The following is a 24,114-nucleotide window of genomic DNA, read 5'->3' as shown; positions in this document are numbered from 1 at the left end:
TCCATCAGTAGTCTCAAATTTTCGATCCGATGGTCAGATCACCGAAAAAGTGGTCGTAAAGCTCGCTGCCACCCATTTTCTCTCTCCTCTTTCACTCGCTAGATCTCTTTTCTCTAACTACCAAATGGATTGCCACAAGTCCCATTTGGAAGCTTGTCATTTCAGGAGTTCATAGTACTTAGAATAGCAAAAAATGGCCACCAGAAATGGCTGGAATGATGTTGGAAAGTCGGGTCTCCCTTTTGTGCGATTTCACTCTCTCTCTTCGTTTCCTCGCGCGGTGAGCGGCTGTTCCTCGACGTCCTACTGTGCACTGCCATCGTCTACTTAAGGAGGAGTTGCCGAAAGCCTCGTCGGCAGTGGGGCTTGTTGGGTCGCGGGAGAAAATGAAGATGAGGGAGGGGAAGAGAGTGATGTGGGGGGGGGGGGGGGGGGGGGGTTAGAAGCTACAAGATTTTTCTGGTTTTTTTTTTTACTTTTAATTATCCTATTGGTCTCTAAATTTTTTAGATGTATTCAAGTAGGTCCAAAACATTTAATACCTTCAAACTAAAGTTTAATAATAATTCTAATAATTACAAAAATATTGAAACACTTAAATTAAATCAATTAGATAATTTATTTTATTTTATTTATTTATTTATTTTTTTTTTGAATTGAAGAAAAATAGAATTTAAAAAAAAAATCGGGTATTACAAAAAAAAAAGTAATATTTTTAATAATACTAATTAAGAAATATTACTTTAATTTGATAGGTAAAAGTGAGATTAAATTTGAGAAAATATTTAAGTTAAAATTTGTCTTGCTTCAATGAAAGTAAATTAATCAAAAAAATTTTAATAATAAATTTGAAATATAAAAATATTGAAAACAACATTACTTTTGTTTTTATCTTGGAATATAAAAAAATTATAAATATTTTGAATATATATATATTGCCCATTAATATAAAATTTTATATCCGTACTTGTTTGAACATAACTGTTGAGCTTTAATATAGAAAAGTTTTAAGAAATTAAGATTTTAAAATTAATGCAGTTCTTATTTTAAATAAATTACTTAATTATTTTACGTTACTTATTATTTTTAATTTTGCTTATGTTTTAGTAAAAAAAGTATGTTGTTTATTTTTAACATGAAAAATGTAGCGTATAGCATTTCTAAAAAATAAAAAATTAGAATAAAGAGATTTTATAAATATATATTTAAAATTTATAAGAATTGTCTAGTAGAAGTGAAACACAATAAACTTTTCTCAATGATTTATATTTACAAAAGTATAATTAATGATAAATAAATATTAATTTTAAATTTAAAAAAATTTCAATTGGTTCAATTAAAATTAAAAAAATAAAGAAAAAAATTTATAGAAAATAGAATATTAACTAAAGAAAATTTAGAAATATGTTTAAAATTTATAGGAGTTGCTTAAGTAGGATGGATAAAATTAATCTTATCCTTTGCTCTCTCTATATATACTTTTCTCTCAAATTATTAGAATATAGGTAAATATATTTGATGTGCCATAAAGTTTTCATAAATTAATCTTGATGATCATATTTTCAATAATTATCTTATATAATAATAAAAATCAATATATGTCTAATTCATTAGTAAAAATGAGATAACAACTGTCACGGGTCCAGGTTTTAGCCCTCACTTGGAACCGTGCGGCACTTGGCTTGAACTCTTTCAAGACAAGTCAGCCAAGAGAATCTGTTCAATATGATGAATATATTAGCATGGCTTGGCAAGCCAATTGGGAAAAATATCACAAGCATCACATTTCAGCAAACATCTCAAGCATAATAAAGAACAAGGCACCAGTATATTAAGAACATGCTACTTCTTTCATTCATTAGTCATAATCGATACAATTAAGTTGGTTGTCCATACATCACTTGTAGGCAGGGGGAATCTATAAGGAGTAGCGGGACAAATACTCACCATGCCAGTGGCTAGCTATACCGGTTGCTTCATGATAGTCAACTAGTCACTCCCCCTTAAAAAGCGTTAGGAACACAATGAGGTGTGACAGGAGGAGACATCAATATGCTTGAGCCATCACACTTCAAAATTACATAAATAGAAAATAATTACAAAATATTCCATTTAATCTCTGAAATTTACATATTACTACTTAAACTTTCTAACCCCTTTATATTCTCTCCCACTTGAACGGTCGACGAGGATTTAATTTTAAATATCATTAAATATAAATAATATTTTTTTAATATTTAAAAATTGTAATATCTTCAATATTTGTTATCTATACCTACCTATTATTTATAATTTTAGTTATGAAAATCTATAGAAATATGATTTTTCCTTTTTGAAAATATTATATAAATATGATTTGAGAAAGTAATTGGTAGATAAATAATTTATAATAAATGAATAAATATAATGATATAAATTAGCCTTGAGATGGGTCACAGTAATCACAGCCGATAATATAAATAAAAACTCCTTAATTTATCATTTCCCTCATCAAACCTCACCCTCTGCGCTTCTTCTTCTTCTTCTTCTTCCATTCCATGTGTAGGTGCCTGTCTGTCACTAATCGTCTGCTCTCCTCATAGATTTCACTGCCCGCTGCATCTCCTTCGTTCACTGTCACCAGCGCCGGCAATTCTTTTCAAATCCTCACTTTACACCTACATTTTTTTTTCTTTTTTTCCTCTCAAGTAAGTTTTTTCTCTTTTGCTATTTCTTTATAACCAATTCACATTTTCCTTATGCACAGAGATGGTTATATGCATGTTGATCAGATTGTTGTAACAAACCCTATAATTGATGGGGCATAAGAAGCGTAACCCCACTCCTCGTTCCAAACAATCTCCGCCGTTGACGCCGGGGGCAGTTGCTGCCGCCGATGAAGCCGAGAATCCGATTAATCTTTCCCTTGTCAAGATCGAACCGTCTATCTTTCTTGAACCAGATGTCTCGTCTTACTCGGCAATCAAAATTGAATGTGAGCGGGCCTTGACGGCTCTTCGCCGAGGCAATCACACAAAAGCCCTCCGCCTCATGAAGGAGTCGTGTATCCGGCACGGCGATAACTCGCCGCACGCTGCCTTAATCCACCGCGTGCAAGGGACGGTCTGTGTAAAGGTTGCCACGATAATCGATGACCCCAACGCTAAACAGCGGCATTTGAAGAACGCAATCGACTCCGCCCGTAGAGCCGCGGAATTGTCTCCTAACTCGATAGAATTTGCGCATTTCTATGCTAATCTGCTTTACGAGGCTGCAAATGATGGGAAAGAGTACGAGGATGTTATGAAAGAGTGTGACCGCGCGTTGGATATCTCGAACCCAATTGATCCCGCCAAGGAGAGCTTGCAAGACGAGAGCCAGCAGAGGATAACGACTGCAGAAGCAAGGATTGCTCACGTGCAGAATGAGCTGAGGAGCTTGAAACAGAAATCGAGCATTGCTTCAATTTCTACTTGGATGAAGAACTTAGGTACCGGAGAAGAAATTAGACTGATACCCATACGGAGAGCAACTGAGGATCCTATGGAGGTTAAGTTAGTGCAAACTAGGAGGCCCAATGAGATTAAAAAAGCGACAAAGACACCTGAAGAGAGACGGAAAGAGATTGAAGTTAGGGTCGCTGCTGCCAGACTATTACAGCAGAAATCAGAGAGTAGTTCGGGACATAATGAGGGTGAGTGCAGTGACAAGGGAGTGGAAACGCCATCAGGGAGTGATAAGAGAGGGGATAGGAGGAAGTATGGGATTAATGTGAGGAAGAACGGTACTAACAAGCAGAGGAGGGATTGGGTGCGGTCATATTGGAACTCAATGAGCATGGAAATGAAGAGGGATTTGTTAAAAATTCGGGTCACTGATTTGAAGAGTTATTTTGGGTCTTCCAAGGATGGTTTGGCTAGTGAAGTTTTAAATGAGGCATTGGCATTTGCGAAGGAGAATAAGGCATGGGGGTTTTGGATGTGTTGTAGATGCTTTGAGAAGTTTTTAGATCCTGAGAGTCAGATGCATCATATTGTGCAAGAGCATATGGGGAGTCTTATACCTAAAATGCAGGCAGTTTTGCCTCGGGGTGTTGATAATGAATGGGTCGAGATGGTTCTTAATTGTTCTTGGAAGCCACTGGATCTTTCATCTGCAGTGAAGATGCTTGGAAGTCAAGGGAAAGGCGAGGATGCAGACCTTGTTGAGGATTTTTGCTCAGGGGGTCATAATGAGGAGTGTGATGATTGCTTCAAAGATGCTTCGAATTCTTCCCCAAAGAAGGAAAATTTGAGGGACAGCTATAACGATTTTCCTACAGGGAGCAATGATGCAGATAAAGGTTCCAGTATTGATTGCAAAGAATGTGATGGAAAACAGGGTTCAATGGCATACACTATTGATAGCTGGCCATTATCAGAGGATTCTGAGAGAGGAAAGCTCCTGGAAAAAATTCATGCTGTATTTGAGGCACTTATTAAACACAAGTATCTAGCTGTAAGCCATGTGAACAAAGTGATACAGCTTACTATGGATGAGCTACAGACTCTTGCTTCTGGTTCTCTGCTTCTAAACCATGTCAAAAACCAGACACCCTTGTGCATTTGCTTTTTGGGAGCATCACAGCTTAGAAAGATCCTCAAATTCTTGCAGGAACTATCTCATTCCTGTGGTTTGGGAAGATATTCTGAGAAAAGTAGTACTGTAGATGATGTAAGTGCTGCTCAAGGTCCTGAGATAAAAGAGAAAATTGTTCTTAATGGTGATGCATCATGTCTTTACCTGGATGAATGTCTATTGCCATCTGAATGTACTCCTGGCAATTTTCTTCGTGATGATATGGCCACAGTAACTTCTACTAATGTTGGCTATGGAAATGGGGTTCAACCTGATGCTGCTGCTTTGCTTTCGTGGATATTTGCAGGACCCTTGAGTGGGGAGCAATTGCAATCATGGGTTCGTATGAAAGAAGAGAAAGTGAACCAAGGAATTGAAATTCTCCAAATGCTTGAGAAGGAGTTTTACCACCTGCGGAGCCTTTGTGAGAGAAAATGTGAGCATTTAAGCTATAAGGAAGCATTACAGGCTGTGGAGGATCTCTGTCTCAAAGAAACTAAAAAAAGGGAGACCGACACACATGGTCGTAGCTGCTATCAATATGCACTTAGAAAGCGGAGGGATGATCTTGTTGAGAATGAAAATGATGCTCTGTTCGTTAGCAGTAGGTTTGAGTTAGATGTCATAGCAAATGTATTAAAAGAAGCAGAAGATCAGAATGGGAATCAATTTGGATATGAGGACAATTACAATGGTATGAATTCTCAGTTATGCGACTTGGAATCTGGTGAAGAAAATGTTTTTAAAACCAAGGACGATGCACATCAAATGGACACTTGCATACAAGTTGTGATTCAGAGACAGAAACAACAGTTATCAGTGGAGGTTAGTGTGTTTGGTCTTGAAGCTCTTGTATATGATAAATATTGTTAATGATTCTTGCTGCTTTAACTTGGTTGTTTGGTCACACAGCTAAGCAAAATTGATGCTCGAATCATGCGGAATGTAACTGGGATGCATCAGTTGGAGCTCAAACTTCAGCCTGTTTCTGCCCATGATTATCGGTTGATATTCTTACCTTTAGTGAAGTCATACATGGGGGTTTGTATCAGACTAGTCATAACCTTTTGCGGTGTCCTCCAAGCTTTCTGAAAACAAGTTCCTTTATTTATTTGTTTTAACAACCTCTCTTTTGCAGGCATACTTGGAGGATTTAGCTGAGAAGGATGCGACAGAGAAGTCTGACGCTGCAAGAGAAGCATTTTTAGCAGAACTGGCACTTGATTCTAAGAAGAGTGCTCGAGGAGGAAGTGATAATTTGAGAAATATACCGGACAAGTCAAAGGATAAGAAAAAAAACAGAGAATACAAAAAAACCAAAGATTCAAAGGTTTCAAATTCATGTTTTGGTTTTGTGTGTTATTGTATGTTTTATACATACCCACACACACTGTAGGATTGATAATATTATTCATAATTGGTAATGCCACTCTGATGTCTTTGTACATTTCAGGCTACCTTTGGCAATGAGCAGCACTTGCTTCACAAAGAGACTGCTGAGCAAAGGTATGTCTCCCTGTTGATCTCACTTTGCATATTTATGTTTGTTTTCTGCATTGAGTGACGCCATTTTGTTTTGCACCTACATATTATGAATGCAAATAGTGAGTACAGCCTGTTGTGTTTTATTTGTTTCCTGCTGCAGTTCCTTTCCAGTTGCATCTGGTGGTGATCACCCAGATTCTGAGATTTTTCTTTCGATGAATGGTGAAGACTTGAAACAACAGGAGGAGGAGGAGGAGTTCAGACTTAAAATTGAACTTGAAGAAGAGGAAAGAAAACTAGAAGAAACTCTCGAGTATCAAAGACGAATTGAGAATGAGGCTAAAATGAAGCACCTTGCTGAGCAACAATATAAGAAATCCAATCAAACATTGCCAGAAAAGGTGGCTGGTGGACTGCATGATAATAATTTGGAATTTGATGCTGATGATGTACATGAGCCATTAGTAAGCATTTGGTTTTTGAGGCTCTCCTGTTCAATATGATATGATATTATGATGAAATAGAAATTGGTGCTATTGGTTTCCTAGTTCCATTTCCTTGGAAATTGGTATTCTTCAATTGAATGACAGAGATTATGCCTAGACTACTTTTATGCTATCTGTAGAGAACGCCATTTGAATACTAAGGGGAACCTTACAATCTTTCACTTTCAGGAACATTTGACATTGAAGAATGGGTTTCCCAATGATATGGAAGTCATGCCTATGGTTAATGGTGCTGCAATACCAGTCAAATCTTTGATATCCGGTACCCAAATGATTAATGGTACTCATAACACAGAAGTAAACCAAGGTTAGCATCATAGAATAAAGTTTCTGAATCAGGATATGCTTGGGTGCAATTCTTGGAAGCATTTTCATTATCTCTATTTTACAGGGCCATCTAGTGGAGGAACTGTAGATGACAGTCTTTTGCCTTCTGACCGGCGGCCAGGAAGGAAAGGTAGGCGGCAGAAGAGTATCACTAGATCTTTTGATGGAAAATATCAACCAGTTTCATCAGAAAATAACAATGTTGAAGTTGGAAGTGGTATGTGTTTTTGTTCTGTGATTATTTTTGTTTTCAACTTTGTTGTACAGACTTCATGATGGATAGAAAAATTCATATGAGTTGGAGTTAGTTGTTTCTGAAGTGATTTAATTAAACACAGTTGTTTGAATTTGAAATGGCCTGGTAATACCACGAAGCATGTCACTAATATTGACATCTAATAGAGTTTCCCTCTGACTGATGTTGTACTATTTCATTCCTTCATTTCTCTGGGGAAATTACTCATTTTTTGCTCATTATGTTGTAATTTTGTTTTTAGGTTACGATTGGTATAACGTAATGTAATGGAATGTAATCAACTATGTAATGGAATCAGAATTGTAATGTAATGAATGTATTAAGCATTAGATTACTTTGTTTGGAAGAACAAAAATGTCATGCAATCACCATCACAATATCATATTTGTTTACATATACATATACACATATTGATGAAATATAATTAAATTAGTAATAATATTTTGTTATATATTATTTAATTTGAAATTATTAATATTTTACTATTACCACTACCTGAATGATGGTGGTGCTGATGATGGCTAATTAGTGGTGGTAACAAAGCGGGGGTATTGCTAGTGGCAGTGTTGGCGGTGGCGGTGGCGGTGGCGGTGGCTAAGTAGTGGTGGTAGTGGTTTGGTGGTAGTGTTGACAATAAATAAAAAAAAATATCAAAACAAGTAATTATGAGTATATCCATTTTTGAATGTAATGGTGATTACATTACTTAAGTGTAATTAATTACATTATGTAATTACCATTCTATTACATCAAGTTGTCTTGTGTTGCCAAAGTAATCAAATATGTATTACAATCACGATTACATTACACCTTTGATTACGTCATACCAAACATTGCTTTACTTCTTTGAGTTCTCATTGCTTGCTTGAAACTTAATGATGAATTGATATATTGGAATGGGTTGTTTGAGAAGTTTCTGGTATTTTGGAGTGTAATCACTATTGGCATATGAATAATTTCTCTGTTCCTGAAGCTTTCTTGTGAATGCTGAATGTAGTGGAGCATGTCCGTAATAGTAATATTAACAAATTTTCTTATTTAACGTTCATATATGAGCTGTACATTTTAATTATATTTGTCTAATATACTATTATGGTCTTTTGGCCTTTCTTCTTCTTCCTTTTTTTTCCCTTGTCATTTCTACTGCCCTTATTCTTGTTGCCACTTAACAACAGTTGCTAGAATCAGCAAATGTTATTCTGCCATCATATCATAGAGCATTTTATGCTCAATTACAATGAAGTTGAAACTGATAATATTGTGGTTTGTCTATGTACCAGTTAATCCTTACATAGGGGACAATGGAACTAAGACGCTGAGACAATTACAGGCAGAGGAGGATGATGAGGAAAGGTTCCAAGCAGATCTAAAAAAGGCTGTACGCCAAAGCCTTGGTAAAAAAATTCTTTCACCATTTTTTTGTTATTATTACATTCTTTATCAGTATATGTGGTGAAAACTAGGGACTATCTAGATGGACTATGAGGGAACAAGTTAAATTATCTTGATGCCCTTGTCAACGTTACTTTCCTTTTTTCTCTCTGTTTGGAGCTCGTAACCTTTGCTTTTACAGCATGGGTAATTTTATGGCACAGAATCCTCATGTGAGGGGATTTCTGTACCAAGACGTAACTCCTGCAATCCTACTGATTTGAAATTATGAACTATCTATACTTAATATAGGTTTTCTGTATTATTATATTTGGCAAGTTGCATATTGCTATTACTTTGTGGAATTAGTGAGGCTTCATGCTATGTTGAGGTTATCGTATGTTTTTGTAGGATGGGACGCCCTTTTAGGACCACAATTTTCCAAACCAAGTTTTGTTGGTAATTTTGAGCAACATGGGCAATTAATTCAGTCTGTTTTGTTTGGTTCCTTATAATATTCATTGAGTTATTTATTTAACTATTTTTTGCTTTAGATGAGAACTTTGACGTGATTCATAATTATGGGATTACCACTTAGGCCTGCTGTCAGTTCTGTTTTGCTTTAAGCAGCAACAAGCATGCTGTTGTTTGGCTTATCTGAGTGAATCTTGTTTCTCAAATATTGGATATGCGTGCACATGTTGTTGCAAGAAATACTTGGAGAGTGATTTTAGTTGCAATTAGTATGCAATATTCCAACCTCATTGTGTCTTAGTGACCCAATAGAGCTGAATGGCGAAAAAAAAGATCCATATAGCCGACCCCAAGTAGTTTGGGACTAAAACTTAGTTGTTGTTGTATTTTGTCTTGGGGACCTTTACAAGCCAAATCTAACTCGACTAATTGGTTAATTGTGGGGCTAAACTCTTACCTATCTATGACTTAATAAAGAAATATACTTAAGATTCCATAATTAATGTTTAGTAATGAACTTGAAGTGAGATTATAGGATACTGCTTGTAATGATTGTAATTATAATTGTTAGACAAGTTTATTTTTGTATATATTGGCACTGTATCAGGTGGAAACTATCATTTCCATATTATGTATGACAAGATGGACATGTATGAAAGTTGAACTCAAATTTGCATCCAAAGTAAAAGTCTCTCTCCCTGTTAGATGCATTTTATCACTGCATGATACATGTACTTTTTATTATAATTGTATGGCTTAATCTCTTGTGATTGCTAATCTTGCTATGCTAGTTTTTGATGGAGCCTTACCTATATTTTAACTTGAGCTTGGGTGAATGCCTTTTTGGAGGTTGCATACATCTTATGCATCTAAATGCATTTATCAACATCTTAAACATTCTACTTTCCTTCTGCTGATTCTTGAATTAAAAATATTTTCAACACTTTTCCTTGTATTTCTGTTGATCCAGACACATTTCAAGCGCATCAGAAATCACCCTTGATTTCAACTTCAAGGATGTCCCAAAATATATCTCTGGAAGTTAACAGTGCTGGTGTTTCACCGGCTGAAGTTGCAATTGAAAATGTGAACAAAACTGATGTGGTTGGCACAGGCCTGCAGAATGATGTTGGTGAATACAATTGTTTTCTGAATGTTATTATACAGGTATGGTCCATGCAATAATGCATTAACTTCTTTATCATTGCATTGTTCATTTCATGTATGCTTTTCTGATTCATGTTATATGCTTTCTTTTTGTTCGTCTTTTCTTCTATAAGCTCAGTCCTTATGGCATTTAAGACGGTTTCGAGAGGAGTTCTTGCAGAGATCAACATCAGAGCATGTTCATGTGGGGCAACCATGTGTTGTCTGTGCATTATATGATATTTTCACTTCTCTGAGCACTGCATCTGCAGATATGCGAAGAGAAGCTGTTGCTCCTACATCTCTGAGAATAGCTCTAAGCAACTTGTACCCTGATAGTAATTTCTTCCAGGAGGTATTTTTCAAAAACTTTGTTTCCTACCCCTTGCCTATTGTAAGTTCTCCTTCATTGTGATTTTGTCATTTGCTCATAACTTAAGAATTCACATAAACAGGGTCAGATGAATGATGCATCTGAAGTACTGGCAGTAATATTTAATTGCCTTCATCAGGCATTTGCTTCTGGTTCAAGTGGTTCTGATTCTGAATCAGTGGAAAGCAATGGCATGGGGTCTTGGGATTGTACAAACAATGCTTGTTTAGTGCATTCTCTTTTTGGAATGGATATTTTTGAACGAATGAATTGCAATAGCTGTGATTTGGAGTCCAGACATCTGAAGTACACTTCTTTCTTTCATAATATGAATGCTAGTGCCCTCCGAACAATGAAGGTTTGTGTTGCTGGTCATCTTGTTTTTTTATAATTTCTTATTACTGGAGCTTTTAGTTTTGTACAATCACTGGTAATCTGAACTGTTAAATTTTCCTTACTATTCAGGTCATGCGTTCTGAAAACTCTTTTGAAGAGCTATTAAATCTAGTAGAGATGAATCATCAATTGGCTTGTGATCCTGAGGTTGGTGGTTGTGGGAAGCTTAACTGTATCCATCATATTCTGTCAACTGCACCACATGTTTTTACAACAGGTATTTTTTTTAGCAACAAAAAGTTTTTGTACTTGGCTGAGTAGTGGTGCTTTCCTGTAGAAACTCAAAATTATGTATGTGTTTGGGCTGCAGTTCTGGGATGGCAAAATACATGTGAAAGTGCTGAGGATATAGCAGCAACATTGGCAGCTATTAATACTGAGATCGACATTGGCACTCTGTACCGTGGTCTAGATCTGAAAAACATGCATAGCTTGGTTTCAGTGGTACGTATAATTAAATGACCATCCATTGTATTATTTAATTGATAAAAAGCTTATCAGATTTGATGAGTTTTCTGAGGGATTGAGATAAAGAAATATTTGAAGAGCAAAGCAAAGCAAAGCAAAGCAAAGAAAATGTTGATTGAAAAGCAATAGCTTTGCTGAACACTAAGAGGGTAGGAGATATCAAAATCAAATACATGAAATCTAAAGGTGCCTTAAATCTTGAGAATTTGGTGCTTAAAAGTCGGGAAGACGGGAGCACATATGAGCAATTTTATACTTCTTGATTACTGCATGAGAATGATGAATAAAATTTAACATTCGTTAGCTGCAGAAGCATGAAGTGGAGAAAGTTCTTGAGAAACTTAAATTTTGCCATCTTTTTTTTCCGGTTTGGGTGGGTTTTTGGGGGGTGGGGGTTTGGTATTGATGATAGGCTTATAATGAAGCAACTTTTATACAATTGTTTTCATATTCAAACTGAAACTGGCCCTCTCTTATATGTGTATGCTTATATCCTGAATTTTTTAATGATGCATTCCTTGTATTACTCCTCTTACTTTTAGGTTTGCTATTATGGGCAACATTATCATTGCTTTGCCTATAGTCAGGACCATGAACGATGGATTATGTATGATGACAAAACTGTCAAGGTAAATTTATCTACTGTAAAATGATGACTTTTATTTTGTGTGCATGTCTATTTTGTTAAAGCGTGCATTTGTTTCAAGGTAATTGGCAGCTGGGTGGATGTTCTTTCCATGTGTGAAAGAGGGCACTTGCAACCTCAGGTTCTTTTCTTTGAAGCTGTAAACTAGTTAGTGGAACTTATCAAATTATTCTCTGCACAGAAGAGCACTGAGTTCAGCATGGCTTGACATTTGATTGCTGTCTGTGGTGAGATGTTTGTAGTGTTGCATTGTAGCTCTACCCTGACGCATTTCATATGGTGAAATATACAGCTTGGCTTCAGTTTTGATACAAAATGAGAGTTGTGATATAAGATCAAAAGTTTTGTCACATAGATAGGAGGTTTTCTTGGAAAAATGATATTCTCAGGGAAGAATAACTATCAAGGAAATTTTCTTCTTCAAGCTTTCGGCTAGAAGAAATCAGTAACACAATAGACTGGTGTGTAGAATTCTTGGGACTCTGTGAATCAAAAAGTATCGTCTGGGTAATCAAGATTTGTCGATGGAATTTTCTTTTTCTTTCGTGGATCTTTCAAATAAGGTGGGTGGTTGAGAAGAAGAGCAGTAATTTTCTTGGTTACCAGCCTGTGAATGCATTGAAACTTATGATGCTTTTTGTAAGGTGGCAAATAATGATCGGTGTTACCAGGAGCATATAGTAATAGCAATTGTAAGTGGGGAATCTAGTTAAAAATGGATTCAAACTTTCTTTTAGATACAAAATTTTGAGAAATTTCCCCCTTTTGTATAGATTACATCATGGCCCTTCGGGTTTTCAACTTTTCATATGCAGCTTCTTGTTGTCGAATATGATCATGATGTAATGAGGATGGGGTATTAATGGTAAATTTATTGCTCATTCTTCTTCTTTAGTTACATGGTTGCACATCTGTTGGTAGTTTTTTTTTGGCTTTCATACATGCAGCATTTCTGACGTAGAATAAATCTTCTATATTTTTGTAAGAAATGTTCTCACCATAATATCTCATATAATCGATACATTTTTCATGGAAGTATATTTCTGCTGTAGACTACAACATTGTCTTTCTACATTTATTATTAACATAATATACACACCAACTGTGAAGTCCTTTAGACATTGTATTGAAGTGCTAAACAGATGATATAAAGCTATCAAATATATTTCTATTGAAATGTTAATACTGAATTTAAATAGATGTTTCAATCTAAAATGTTGGATTCTTAATAAGTTGTCAAAGGATGTGTTTAATATCCCCCCCAAAAAAAAGGAAAAGCAAACCTCTTAATTGCCTTGAAGCTATTGACAACCAAATAAAGTCACACATAACAATTATCTTTTCTCATCGAATGTACGTAGCATTCTCTTTTCTATTCTCTTTTCTAATATTATCGTATAATATTTTCTATTATAGGTATATTATAAATTATTTAATAATTTTTCTATCAATATTATAATAAATAATAATTATTATAAGTAACTTATAATATATTAATATATATTAATTACATATATTTATATTTATATTTGTATTATATAGAGATAAATTTTGATTATTTAAATCTTTATTAAAATATTTAAGAGATAAAAGTAAAATTTAAAATAATTAATAAAAATATAAAATATTATATTATTTTTATATATTAAAATTAAAAAATATATATATAAATTAAAACGACAATTTTCTAATTTAAAAATAAAATGAAAATAAAAAGATAGTACTTTAAGAGATAATATTTAGGAAATATTTTTTATGAGGTCTATGAGGTGACTACCCAAGAAAATACAAGTTTAATTTCGAATACTTTGATGTTGATTAGATTAATTTATCGTTTTACTACAATTTAATTTTGTCGTTTCTAATTAAGGGGTACATCAATTTTTGAAGCAAGATGTTTATGGCTTAAATCAATGTTCTGGTTTTTGGGTTCCTTATAATCATTAATAAATCGTTTCTTGGTAGGAAATTGATAAACAACATTGTGCTTTCTGGGTGTTTTCTAGTTAAGAATATCCATGAGTTAACAACTTTCACTTCATAATTATGTATTGAATGAGACATAGGCAAATGGTCACATCTGGCTCTGAAACTTGTGAAGCCACATTTTAAGTAACAAAGTTAAGATTTAAGAATATTAAGATATCGATGAGTTAACAACTTTCGCTTCATAGAATAATAGACATAGGCAGATGTTCACATCTGCCTCCGAAGCCTGTTGAAGCCACGTTTTAAGTAACAAAGAGAAGGTTAAGTGTAAAGCAGATGTGATTTACCATAGATAGCCCCAGAAAATAGGAATCTGCTTAGACTATCGACATTTGTCCCTAACGGTCATAATATAATCCTTGAAAGAATTAAAGAAACAGCATCAGTCCCCCACCAAATTCGCTCTCTCTCTCCAATATTTAATCTTCCCTTTTAATCAGTCTCTTCACATCCAGCAAATCCGCACGTATCAGACTTGTTCAGCATCCCTCTCTTTCTCTCTCTGCCATTTTTTTTCCATATCTCTTTCCCTAGCTATATCATCACCAGCAAAGCCATTATCTTTTTCTTCTTCTTGGTTTGTCTTGTAGATTTGAAACTCATATTGTTTTTCCAATATTTTGATGCTTGAAATATGACCCTTAAGGGTGGCACCAGCCAGGCCTGTGCTGCGTGCAAATACCAGAGGAGAAAGTGCTCCTCTGAGTGTCCTTTAAAACCTTACTTCCCTCCTGACCAACCTCAGCTCTTTCAGAATGCCCATAAATTATTTGGTGTTAAAAAGATAACTAAGTTACTCGATAATATTGATGCCTCTCAACGGGAAGAGGCAATGCGTTCTGTTATCTATCAAGCCAATGTTCGTGATAGGTTCCCTGTTCATGGTTGTTGGGGCATAATTTGTCAGCTCCATTACCAGATTAGGCAGGCTGAAGAAGAGCTCCATGCTGTTCATGCACAGCTCGAGATGTACAGGCAACATCAACAGCATCAGATTTCTTCTTTAACTGATGATGTCCCTTCACAATTACAATTAGGGATGGCTCCTCCCAGTAATGCCCTTTCGCTTTTTGGTCACACTACCTCTCAGCCTTACAATGCTTTGCCTGTTTCGCAGCAGCACTCCTACTCCAATAGCAGCAATCCTGGTTATAGTTCTGGTTACTTAGATTCTAAGGATCAATTAGGCAATTCCATGTGGGTTCAGCATCCGTATGCAACTACCAATAACAATAATACCAATCCTATGGCGATTCAATCTCAGTTGGTTGCCTCACAGCCATTAGCAATCCAACAAGAAGTTGATTATGATGAAATCCATCCATTTTTCGATACTATTGATGATAGGCAATCCTACATTGATTCTAAAGAGGCCTATGAGTCAAGGTACGATCTTCTGCTTCTCTTTAATCATTCTTCAATTTCTTTTTTCTTTAAAAACAGAAGATGTAGACTCTCATTTGGCCTTTCTTTCTTTAATATTTAGTTACACTTCTGTTTATCCTTTAGATATGGTTTAGCATGGACGTAAAAGACATAAATTATGATTAAATAATGCTGTAATTTCTATTTCTCATTGGTTTCAAAGTTGACGGTGTAAATTTATATTTCAGCTCTGAAGAATCATTTAAGGACACAACACAATCCATTGAGCATGTTGCTGAGAATGAATTGAAGAGTGCTGCTGCATGCTTCAGTCTTACCAGTGTCAATTGATTAGTAAGCTGGAGAAAAGTATCGAGTTTTCAATTGTTTTTCCCTTTTTTTTTTCCCTTCCCCTTAATCACACGATAGAGTACATTCTATAATTTTGAACTTCTATTTTCCCTTTTCTTTTTTTTTTTTTTTGTGGAACTTTGAGTTTCTACAATAGATTTTAGAATCAATTGTTCACTTTATAATGTCTTGTTGTTTTCAATAACTGTAATCATTTTTGAATGACCGTATGTCATCAAATACCGATCATAATCAAAGTATAGAGTGCATATGTAAAGGGAGAAAACACAGTCATATCTCAAAATTACTAAGCGGGTATAAAATTTGAGCGATACATTACCCCAGAAAGGCAACTTGTTTGAGGACATGCCGTGACAGCGGATACAAGGTTTTTTTTTCTTTGAAAATGACATGCCGTGTAAGCAGAAGCATGCAATGTCGAAAGTCAAATGACAACTTCCCCCAGGAAGCTAATTGTATTTCAAACATCAGGACTTTTCTCGTCTAATACCGATTCACTATAAATTTAAGATATAAAATTTATGTTGAGACTTATTTATTAAATATATAAATTTTATTATATTTATGTGTTGAGTCCATAATAAATGATTTTTATGCAAAAAATGAGTGACAAATTACTCTAGAGAGATAACATGTTTGAGAATAACAACAAAGTGTTCTTTTTTCAAGTCAAATGACAACTTCCATTTGGAAAGCTAATTGTCTTCTAACCACATAGTTTTTCTTATTTAAATCTAAGACACAAGATTTACAGCAGGACTTACTTATTAGTTAAATCGCATTTTACTCGTACAATAAAACTCATGTCAAATGAGTGAAAGGAAAATAATATAATTCCACTTCAATGACAAGTCGTCAGGCTATTCATGAAATTTGCATAGACTATTTTGTACTATTTGATATTGAGGTTGAAGGGTTAAAATTATTTTTTCTGAATAAAAGTACTATTTTAGATGCTGATAAAAAAATCGGTTTGAAATTAGTTATTTTATTATTTTAGTGTTCATATGATTAAAATTTATCAAATTTATTTTAAAATTATTTTTTAATATTCTTCAATTAGTATATTTAAAAAAAAAATTAATTTTCTCTATTTTTACATTGCCAAACAGGGTCTTTATTACCATTTGATGCTTATGTTCTCTTTTTCTCTATTTTTGTAGAATTGAACGACAGAGTCAAAGAGATCTTCTTTGCTGTTATGAAGTTTCACAGAACAAACTTTATAATTTCTTTTTTAAAAATTCAAATGGCAAGTATCAAAACTTTGCCATTGCAGTCAATATTGAGACTACTGTCATGGATAATATTTTGGATTTTGGAATTAAAATATACAGTCTGTCATCTTCTTATCATATCGAGCTTTATGGCTTGATTATTAAAAAAAATTTTTAATTTTAATTTTATTTTATAAAAAAATTTCCCTCAAATCGACAATAATCAATTTTCAAATTAAAAAATTTCTTTAAATTTCTCAAATCCCTAATTCCATAATTTTTAACTTGGGTTTATAGGTGGAGGCTTGTAATTTTAAATCATTAACTAGAAAATAATTCAAAATAAAAAATATAAATAGACGTTTTGTATCTAACCAAAGGGAAGATCTCTGAAAAAAAAAAAAAAAAAGATAAGAAAGATTAGAAGATGACGTCGTCCCGTCTTTATAGAAATTGCATTTGGTGTGATGTATCTGGTCTCTTTTGGATGCTAAATACAACACATTGTGATTGCGAGATCGGCTAGTTATAACAACGGATTCGCATGTATTTACTTTGATTTAAAAAAAAAAAAAAAAATTCTGATCTCAATGGCGCACCACTCGTCCTGCCCCAAGGGAAGAATCAGCAGCTGCTTTAGTTAGTCTCAACTAACTGTGAATTTGAACTTCCAGTTTGGAGATATTGCCCTTAGATTAGGAATTTCAGAGATTAATTGTGATTAAAAATTCATAGGTTAATTAATATGTAAAATTAAAAAACAGGACAAAAAGACACATCACATGGTTTGGTGTCACCGTCAGCAATTAAGAGTGATGATAAGACCGTACAGAACGATTAGAGTCTTACAAATTCCACGTGGGCAGATGGCATACTAACATTTGTGGTTGAAAAATATCAGAATGCAACGTGGAAAATAAATGCAACAATTTGGATGAAATATAATAAACTAATTTTTTATTTATTATTGAATCAAAATAGTGTGGGTGTTAAATATATTTTTTGTAATTTAAAATATCATTTTGATAGATAATAATAATTAATTTGTAGAGTATGATTAACTTGTAATAATGGGTGTGTGTCTCCAACTATAATAATAATAAGAGCGCACTGTAACGAATCTATGCTAAGCCAGACCGCCTAAGGGACTGAGAGATGGAAGAGATGTTAAAATCGAAATGGATGGCCACAGTTGCCAGTATATGGATCCAGTGTAGTTGCGGTGCAACCTACACCTTTGGCATCTACTCTTCCATCCTCAAGTCCACCCAAGGTTACGACCAGTCAACACTCGACACCGTCTCTGTCTTCAAGGACATCGGAGCCAACGCCGGCGTTCTCTCTGGCATTCTCTATTCTGCTGTCACCCTCCGCCGCAACCCATGCCGTCTTGGAGTCTTTACCGGCCCATGGGTAGTCCATGCGGCCGGGGCGATCCAGTGGTTCATTGGATATTTCGTGATGTGGGCTTCCGTGGTTGGGTTGATTCCCGGGCTGCCTGTGCCGGTTATGTGCCTGGTTATGTGGATGGCGGCTCACGGGCAGACGTTCTTTAACACGTCGAACGTCGTGAGCGGTGTTCATAATTTCAGTGCCTATAGTGGGACTATTGTTGGCATAATGAAGGTAAGATACACGTTATTGTTTTTCTTTGATCTTGGGTTGGTTTGATTATATAATTGAGGATGAGAAAAAATGGCGAAGTGATGAGAAAACCCAGAAAATGAGATCTGATAATGAAAACTCTAAAATAGTTTTTTTTCTCCAATAACATCTAATATGATTCATTTTTTTAGAGAAGGGGTTTGAATCTCAATCCCAAATGGAATCGTAGTATGATCTGTTAGTTATGCTTATTCTCAAAGTATGTTATACTTGTATAGAGTTGTAAGAAGATTGCCATTTTATGTTACTGTTCAGGGTTTTCTTGGTTTGAGTGGAGCAATACTAATCCAATTCTACGAGACAGTATGCAGTGGCAATCCAAGCGCTTACATTCTACTACTTGCACTGACACCAACATCTGTCTCTCTGTTGTTTATGAATTTGGTAAGAAACTATGACACAAACACAAAAGATGACAAGAAGCACTTAAATGCTTTCTCAGCAATTGCTCTGATCGTCGCTGCTTATCTCACAATCAACATACTTTTGGAAAACATCTTTACTTTGCCGCTTTGGTCACGCATCGTTACATTTGTTGTCCTGCTGTTTCTCGTTGCCTTGCCTCTTGAAGTTGCAGTCAGAGCTCAGAGGGAGAATTCTGATAGATTTGCACAAGCATTATTGGAAGAGAGGGGTCACAAACCAAAGCCAGAGTTTTCGACAGCAGAGGATCCTACGGATTATCATGCCCTGCCTAGTGGTGAGGGTCAAGCTAAGGCTGTTACTGATGACAGAAGTTCATCAGATGAAGAAGACCTGAATCTCTTGCAAGCCTTGCGAACAGTAAACTTCTGGTTGTTATTTATTGCTTCAATTTGTGGATTAGGATCTGGACTTGCAACAGTAAATAACATCAGTCAAGTAGGAGAATCCCTTGGTTACACAACCCTTGAAACTAATTCTTTGGTTTCGTTGTGGAGTATATGGAATTTTCTCGGCCGTTTTGGAGCTGGGTTTGTGTCAGATATTTTCTTGCACAGAGGTGGCTGGGCAAGGCCATTATTCATGGTTGTCACTCTGTCAACCTTGGCCATTGGCCATATAGTTATTGCCATAGGTTTTGCTAAAAGTTTGTACCTGGGTTCATTCCTTGTGGGGGTTTCTTATGGTTCACAGTGGTCATTGATGCCTACAATCACTTCTGAGATATTTGGTGTTGGCCATATGGGTACTATATTCAACACCATTGCCATAGCAAGTCCTCTTGGATCATATATTTTCTCTGTAAGAGTAATTGGGTACATTTATGATAAGGCAGCAACAGGTGAAGAAAACACATGCTTTGGAACTCACTGCTTCTTGCTTTCTTTTCTGATCATGGCATTTGTTGCTTCCTTTGGGGTTCTCGTTGCTCTTGCATTGTTCTTTAGGACAAGGAGGTTCTATCAGGTGGTGCTGCTTAGACGGGTACAACGTTCTTAGAGACCGCGAGAAATTCGACGATGGAGCTTGTATTAATCCAGAAAGAAGTGCTGTGTTTTTTGTGGCTGGTGAAAAATTTCAATAGCAAATACTTAAACTCTAAAAATTATAATAGAATTATCTCTGTGAACTTAAAAAAATAATATAAAATTTTTTGAATTTTAATATTTAGTATAGTAAATTTTTTTTAACTTTTAATAATTAATTTAATTTAAAGCGATGGTAACGTATGTAGTTATTGTTATTTTTTAAAAGTAAAGTCTTATTAATCGGTTATTGTATATTTAATATTTTATTATCTCATATAATTAAAATTTTTTAATAGTTTTGTTATTATTATATGAAAGAAATGTGAAAAATTATTCACATTATCATTATTTTAAATTATATAAATTGATTATAAAAAAATAAAAAATTTTTATTATATAAAATTTTAGAATTTAGAGAATTCTAATATTATATTTTATTATAACTCTTAAAATTTATGAATTTCATCCTTGTTTTACTATTATTATTTTTTTGTTCCATTTTTAATAAGAGAAACCAATAATCAAGTGATCAATGTCTATTTTTGTAATGCAGTGGGTAATTTGTTCATCTCCTTTTACAAGTATGATCGACTTCCAGAAGATATTCAGATAACTAATTAAACAAAAACAAATTGAATGCTATTCATGGAATTTTTTTGAAAAAAAAAATATTTTAAGTTGAATTGTTTGAATAAATGCCTCGCCGTGAAATTATAATAGGTTAGTAATTATATTAAATTAGTAAAACAAAAGCGAGGAAAGGAGATGAAAGCCTAAATTAAGCGTATAGATTTATGAGTTTTAAATGTTATACAGACTTGTGTTTTAATAAAATTAAATAATAAAAAATTTTATATAGCCCATTCTAACTAATTTGAAATTAAAATTAATTTAACTTAAATCTAAAGATTTGAATTAATTGGGCAAAATAAAGTTTAATTTTTAAATATTTTTTAATTAATTAGGGTTAATTGGTGCTAAGATCCAAAGGTTTGAGTTAATAGGAAAAAAAAAAACGTAAAGAAGGAGAAAAATTTAACATGGACAAAATGTTCATTGCCAAAAATGAACTTTTCCAATTTTCTAATGACTTACACACTTAAGAAGCAATAAAAAAAAAAAAAAAACCTTTGCAGCTCCTTGTTGATTTTCACTGAAGTTATCCTGTTGGGCAGGTTGCTCTTGAGATTTATTTTGCGTCGCTTGTAAAAATTTTCATTGTGACATTGCTCCTTACAAGTATTGCATTGAGCCCTTTTCCAGGATATTTATCTTCCCACAAGTACTATGAGAGCGAAATTTTCTTTTCCTGTTGCAATATCTGTTTTCAGCTTGATTGTCCTTTGTGCTTGATGTAACTTTTCATTTGTGCTTATCGCTTTGCCTCTTATAATTACAATCAAAGCCTAAAGAGAAGAGGAGGATTCAGAGACAGTTGCAATACAGACCAATCTTCTAATGGATCACAATGATGCAAGTCAAGAAGAGGCCTAGATTCGAAAATATGTCAAGGTGATGACGAAGTGAATCTTTTACAAGCCATTGCCACTGTACACTTCTGCAATCTGTAAGCTATGTTATTATTTTTTAATTCCATTTTTTTATTGGCTTAAACCAAGATTCGAACTCATATCCTGGTACGGTGAACCAAAGCTGTCGTTACCGTGCAGAAACTTATGTATCATCTGCTAAGATAAGAACAATTGCAGAGAGAGAGAGAGAGAGAGAGAGAGAGAGAGAGAGATGGTAAATGGAGAGACTGAAGCTTAACACGAAATGGTTCTCTACGGTTGCCAGCATATGGATCCAGTGCACCAGCGGCTCTCTTTACACCTTCTCCATCTACTCCCCGACTCTTAAGTGTACCCAAGGCTATGATCAATCAACGCTCGACACTGTCTCTGTTTTCAAAGACATCGGCGCCAACTGCGGCTTTCTTTCCGGTGTTCTCTACACCAAAGCCACCACCCATCACCACCACGAACCCACTTCGACAATTTCTAGTGGGCCATGGGTTGTCCTCCTGGTTGGCGCCATACAGTGCTTCGCTGGGTATTTTTTTATGTGGGCTGCTGTTATCGGATTAATTCAGACACCGCCGGTTGCGGCGATGTGTTTGTTCATGTTTCTGGCGGCGCACGGCCAAAGTTTCTTTAATACCGCTAATGTCGTCACTTCTGTGCGGAATTTCCTCAACTATAGCGGCACTGCCGTTGGCATCATGAAGGTTTCTCTTTCTTGCTTTTCCCCCAATTTTTATTCATCATCCATATAAAAGAAAATGGTTAGCAACCCAATTCGAAATCAATTGCATGGATTAATGAGAATTTGATTGATTCTTGTGAAAAGTTTTTCTTTTACTTGCTAGGGATTTCTTGGTTTAAGTGGAGCAATATTAATACAAGTATATCAAACAATATTCAACAACAAACCCACCTTGTATCTCCTGCTGCTGGCACTTTTGCCCAGCATCAATCCGATGATACTAATGTGGTTGGTCAGAATTCACAGTGTGAGTGAAGCAGAGGAGAAGAAGTACCTTGATAGTTTCTCAGTGATTTCATTGGTTCTGGCTGCATATCTTATGATCATTATAATATTGGAACATGTCTTCAGTTTCCAATTTTCAGTGCGTGTGGTTGCATTTATCCTGCTCATACTGTTGCTTGTATTGCCTCTTTTCGTTGCAATCAAAGCTAGGGAAAAGAATTCTGATATTATTTCTGAGAGGAATCATTTAGTGGATGAGTCTAAGTTGCTTGCAAGACATGGTGCTACAGGGTATCGAAGTTTGCCTGGTGACCCTGAAGGTGACAATTGTTTGCAAAATGACGAAGACGTGAATCTCTTGCAAGCTGCCTGTACGGTGGATTTCTGGATTTTGTTTCTTGCCATGGCTTGTGGTATGGGCTCAGGACTTGCCACAGTGAATAATATGGGCCAAGTAGGAGGATCTCTTGGTTATGCAAGTTTCGAAACTAATACCTTAATTTCCTTGTGGAGCATTTGGAACTTTCTTGGCCGATTTGGAGCTGGATATATATCTGATTATTTCTTACACGCTAGAGGCTGGGCAAGGCCATTGTTCATGGTCATCACTCTTGCAGGCATGACCATTGGTCACTTGGTGATTGCTTCTGGTTTGCCTGGTGCTCTCTATGCTGGTTCTGTTTTGGTGGGTGTTTGTTATGGTTCTCAGTGGTCACTGATGCCCACAATTGCTTCAGAGATATTTGGGGTAAGACATATGGGCACCATATTCAATACCATCACTATTGCTAGTCCTGTTGGATCCTACATATTCTCTGTAAGAGTCGTTGGTTATATATATGACAGGGAAGCATCAGGGGAAGGGATCACATGCACTGGAACTCACTGTTTCATGTTATCTTTTCTGATCATGGCATCGGCTACATTTCTGGGGGCTCTTGCTGCTTTTGGATTGTTCTTACGGACAAAATGTTTTTATAATCGGATCGTGCTCAGAAGATTACAACATTCCACGAGAGAGAGACCACCACATATAATGAGAATTTAAGAAGATGTTACTATTTGATAAGAGATAGGTATTTCTCTGTTTCATTTACTGTTTATTCTGGATTTGATCGCTAGCTATATAGTAAAAGACAATAATGTTTTTACTAGCTCATATCTTACATATTTGATATTTTCAGTATTAACATCTTGTGCCTTCCACGCTCATTGCAGGGTGGCAGATGAAACTAAAGGCAACATGCTTGATGCTATGGCTGTAGCAAAAGAACATTTTCTTTAGCAATAAGATGCCCAACACAGAAGAATGGTGCCCCTTTTGTCGATGTATAATATAATAAATGTAAATATCCTTGATCTGCACATAGCCTTCATTGTTCTTTGTTTGAAATTAAACTTTGAAGGTTATGCAGGAAACCAGTTTATTCTTGATTCTGTTTTTCCAATATGCTATATCCAATCCTAGTGGTTTTGCCTTTATTCACTTAGCAGGAGAAATTATTAATTTTATATTATACG

At 35.1% G+C, this 24,114-nt stretch overlaps 4 protein-coding genes across 12 annotated transcripts; all 4 read left to right on the top strand.

The window, feature by feature from the left end:
• The first annotated feature begins 2,492 nt into the window (after positions 1 to 2,492).
• On the top strand, positions 2,493 to 12,938 carry LOC110664001 (uncharacterized). Of its 2 annotated transcripts, XM_021823517.2 has the most exons (17): positions 2,493 to 2,687; positions 2,772 to 5,421; positions 5,509 to 5,637; positions 5,735 to 5,926; positions 6,050 to 6,102; positions 6,242 to 6,545; positions 6,756 to 6,894; positions 6,979 to 7,131; positions 8,451 to 8,564; positions 8,953 to 9,000; positions 9,986 to 10,182; positions 10,301 to 10,516; positions 10,617 to 10,892; positions 11,000 to 11,147; positions 11,241 to 11,374; positions 11,941 to 12,027; positions 12,106 to 12,938. In XM_021823517.2, the coding sequence occupies exons 2-17, from the start codon at positions 2,797 to 2,799 to the stop codon at positions 12,190 to 12,192; spliced, it is 4,902 nt and encodes a 1,633-aa protein (XP_021679209.2). In that variant the 5' UTR covers positions 2,493 to 2,687; positions 2,772 to 2,796; the 3' UTR covers positions 12,193 to 12,938. The 2 variants fall into 2 exon arrangements, with proteins under 2 accessions (XP_021679209.2, XP_021679210.2); XM_021823518.2 differs by lacking the exon at positions 8,953 to 9,000 and having other exon boundaries at positions 2,493 to 5,421.
• A 1,139-nt stretch (positions 12,939 to 14,077) lies between these two features.
• On the top strand, positions 14,078 to 16,062 carry LOC110663972 (LOB domain-containing protein 27-like). The gene is made up of 2 exons (XM_021823478.2): positions 14,078 to 15,419; positions 15,647 to 16,062. The coding sequence occupies exons 1-2, from the start codon at positions 14,668 to 14,670 to the stop codon at positions 15,747 to 15,749; spliced, it is 855 nt and encodes a 284-aa protein (XP_021679170.1). The 5' UTR covers positions 14,078 to 14,667; the 3' UTR covers positions 15,750 to 16,062.
• A 1,961-nt stretch (positions 16,063 to 18,023) lies between these two features.
• On the top strand, positions 18,024 to 20,244 carry LOC110664000 (protein NUCLEAR FUSION DEFECTIVE 4). Its single transcript, XM_021823516.2, has 2 exons — positions 18,024 to 18,613; positions 18,908 to 20,244. Exons 1-2 carry the CDS (start codon positions 18,143 to 18,145, stop codon positions 20,072 to 20,074), a joined length of 1,638 nt encoding a protein of 545 aa, XP_021679208.2. The 5' UTR covers positions 18,024 to 18,142; the 3' UTR covers positions 20,075 to 20,244.
• A 1,002-nt stretch (positions 20,245 to 21,246) lies between these two features.
• Positions 21,247 to 24,075, top strand: LOC110663999 (protein NUCLEAR FUSION DEFECTIVE 4). Of its 8 annotated transcripts, none has more exons than XM_058139515.1 (3): positions 21,247 to 21,653; positions 21,825 to 22,330; positions 22,472 to 24,075. In XM_058139515.1, exons 2-3 carry the CDS (start codon positions 21,854 to 21,856, stop codon positions 23,639 to 23,641), a joined length of 1,647 nt encoding a protein of 548 aa, XP_057995498.1. In that variant the 5' UTR covers positions 21,247 to 21,653; positions 21,825 to 21,853; the 3' UTR covers positions 23,642 to 24,075. The 8 variants fall into 8 exon arrangements, with proteins under 8 accessions (XP_057995498.1, XP_057995494.1, XP_057995497.1 ...); XM_058139511.1 differs by having other exon boundaries at positions 21,774 to 22,330; XM_058139514.1 differs by having other exon boundaries at positions 21,757 to 22,330.
• Positions 24,076 to 24,114: the final 39 nt, after the last annotated feature.

This window comes from Hevea brasiliensis, chromosome 17 (assembly GCF_030052815.1).
Source record: "Hevea brasiliensis isolate MT/VB/25A 57/8 chromosome 17, ASM3005281v1, whole genome shotgun sequence".
Taxonomy (NCBI): Eukaryota; Viridiplantae; Streptophyta; class Magnoliopsida; order Malpighiales; family Euphorbiaceae; genus Hevea; species Hevea brasiliensis.
This window is presented reverse-complemented; position numbering and strand designations above follow the sequence as displayed.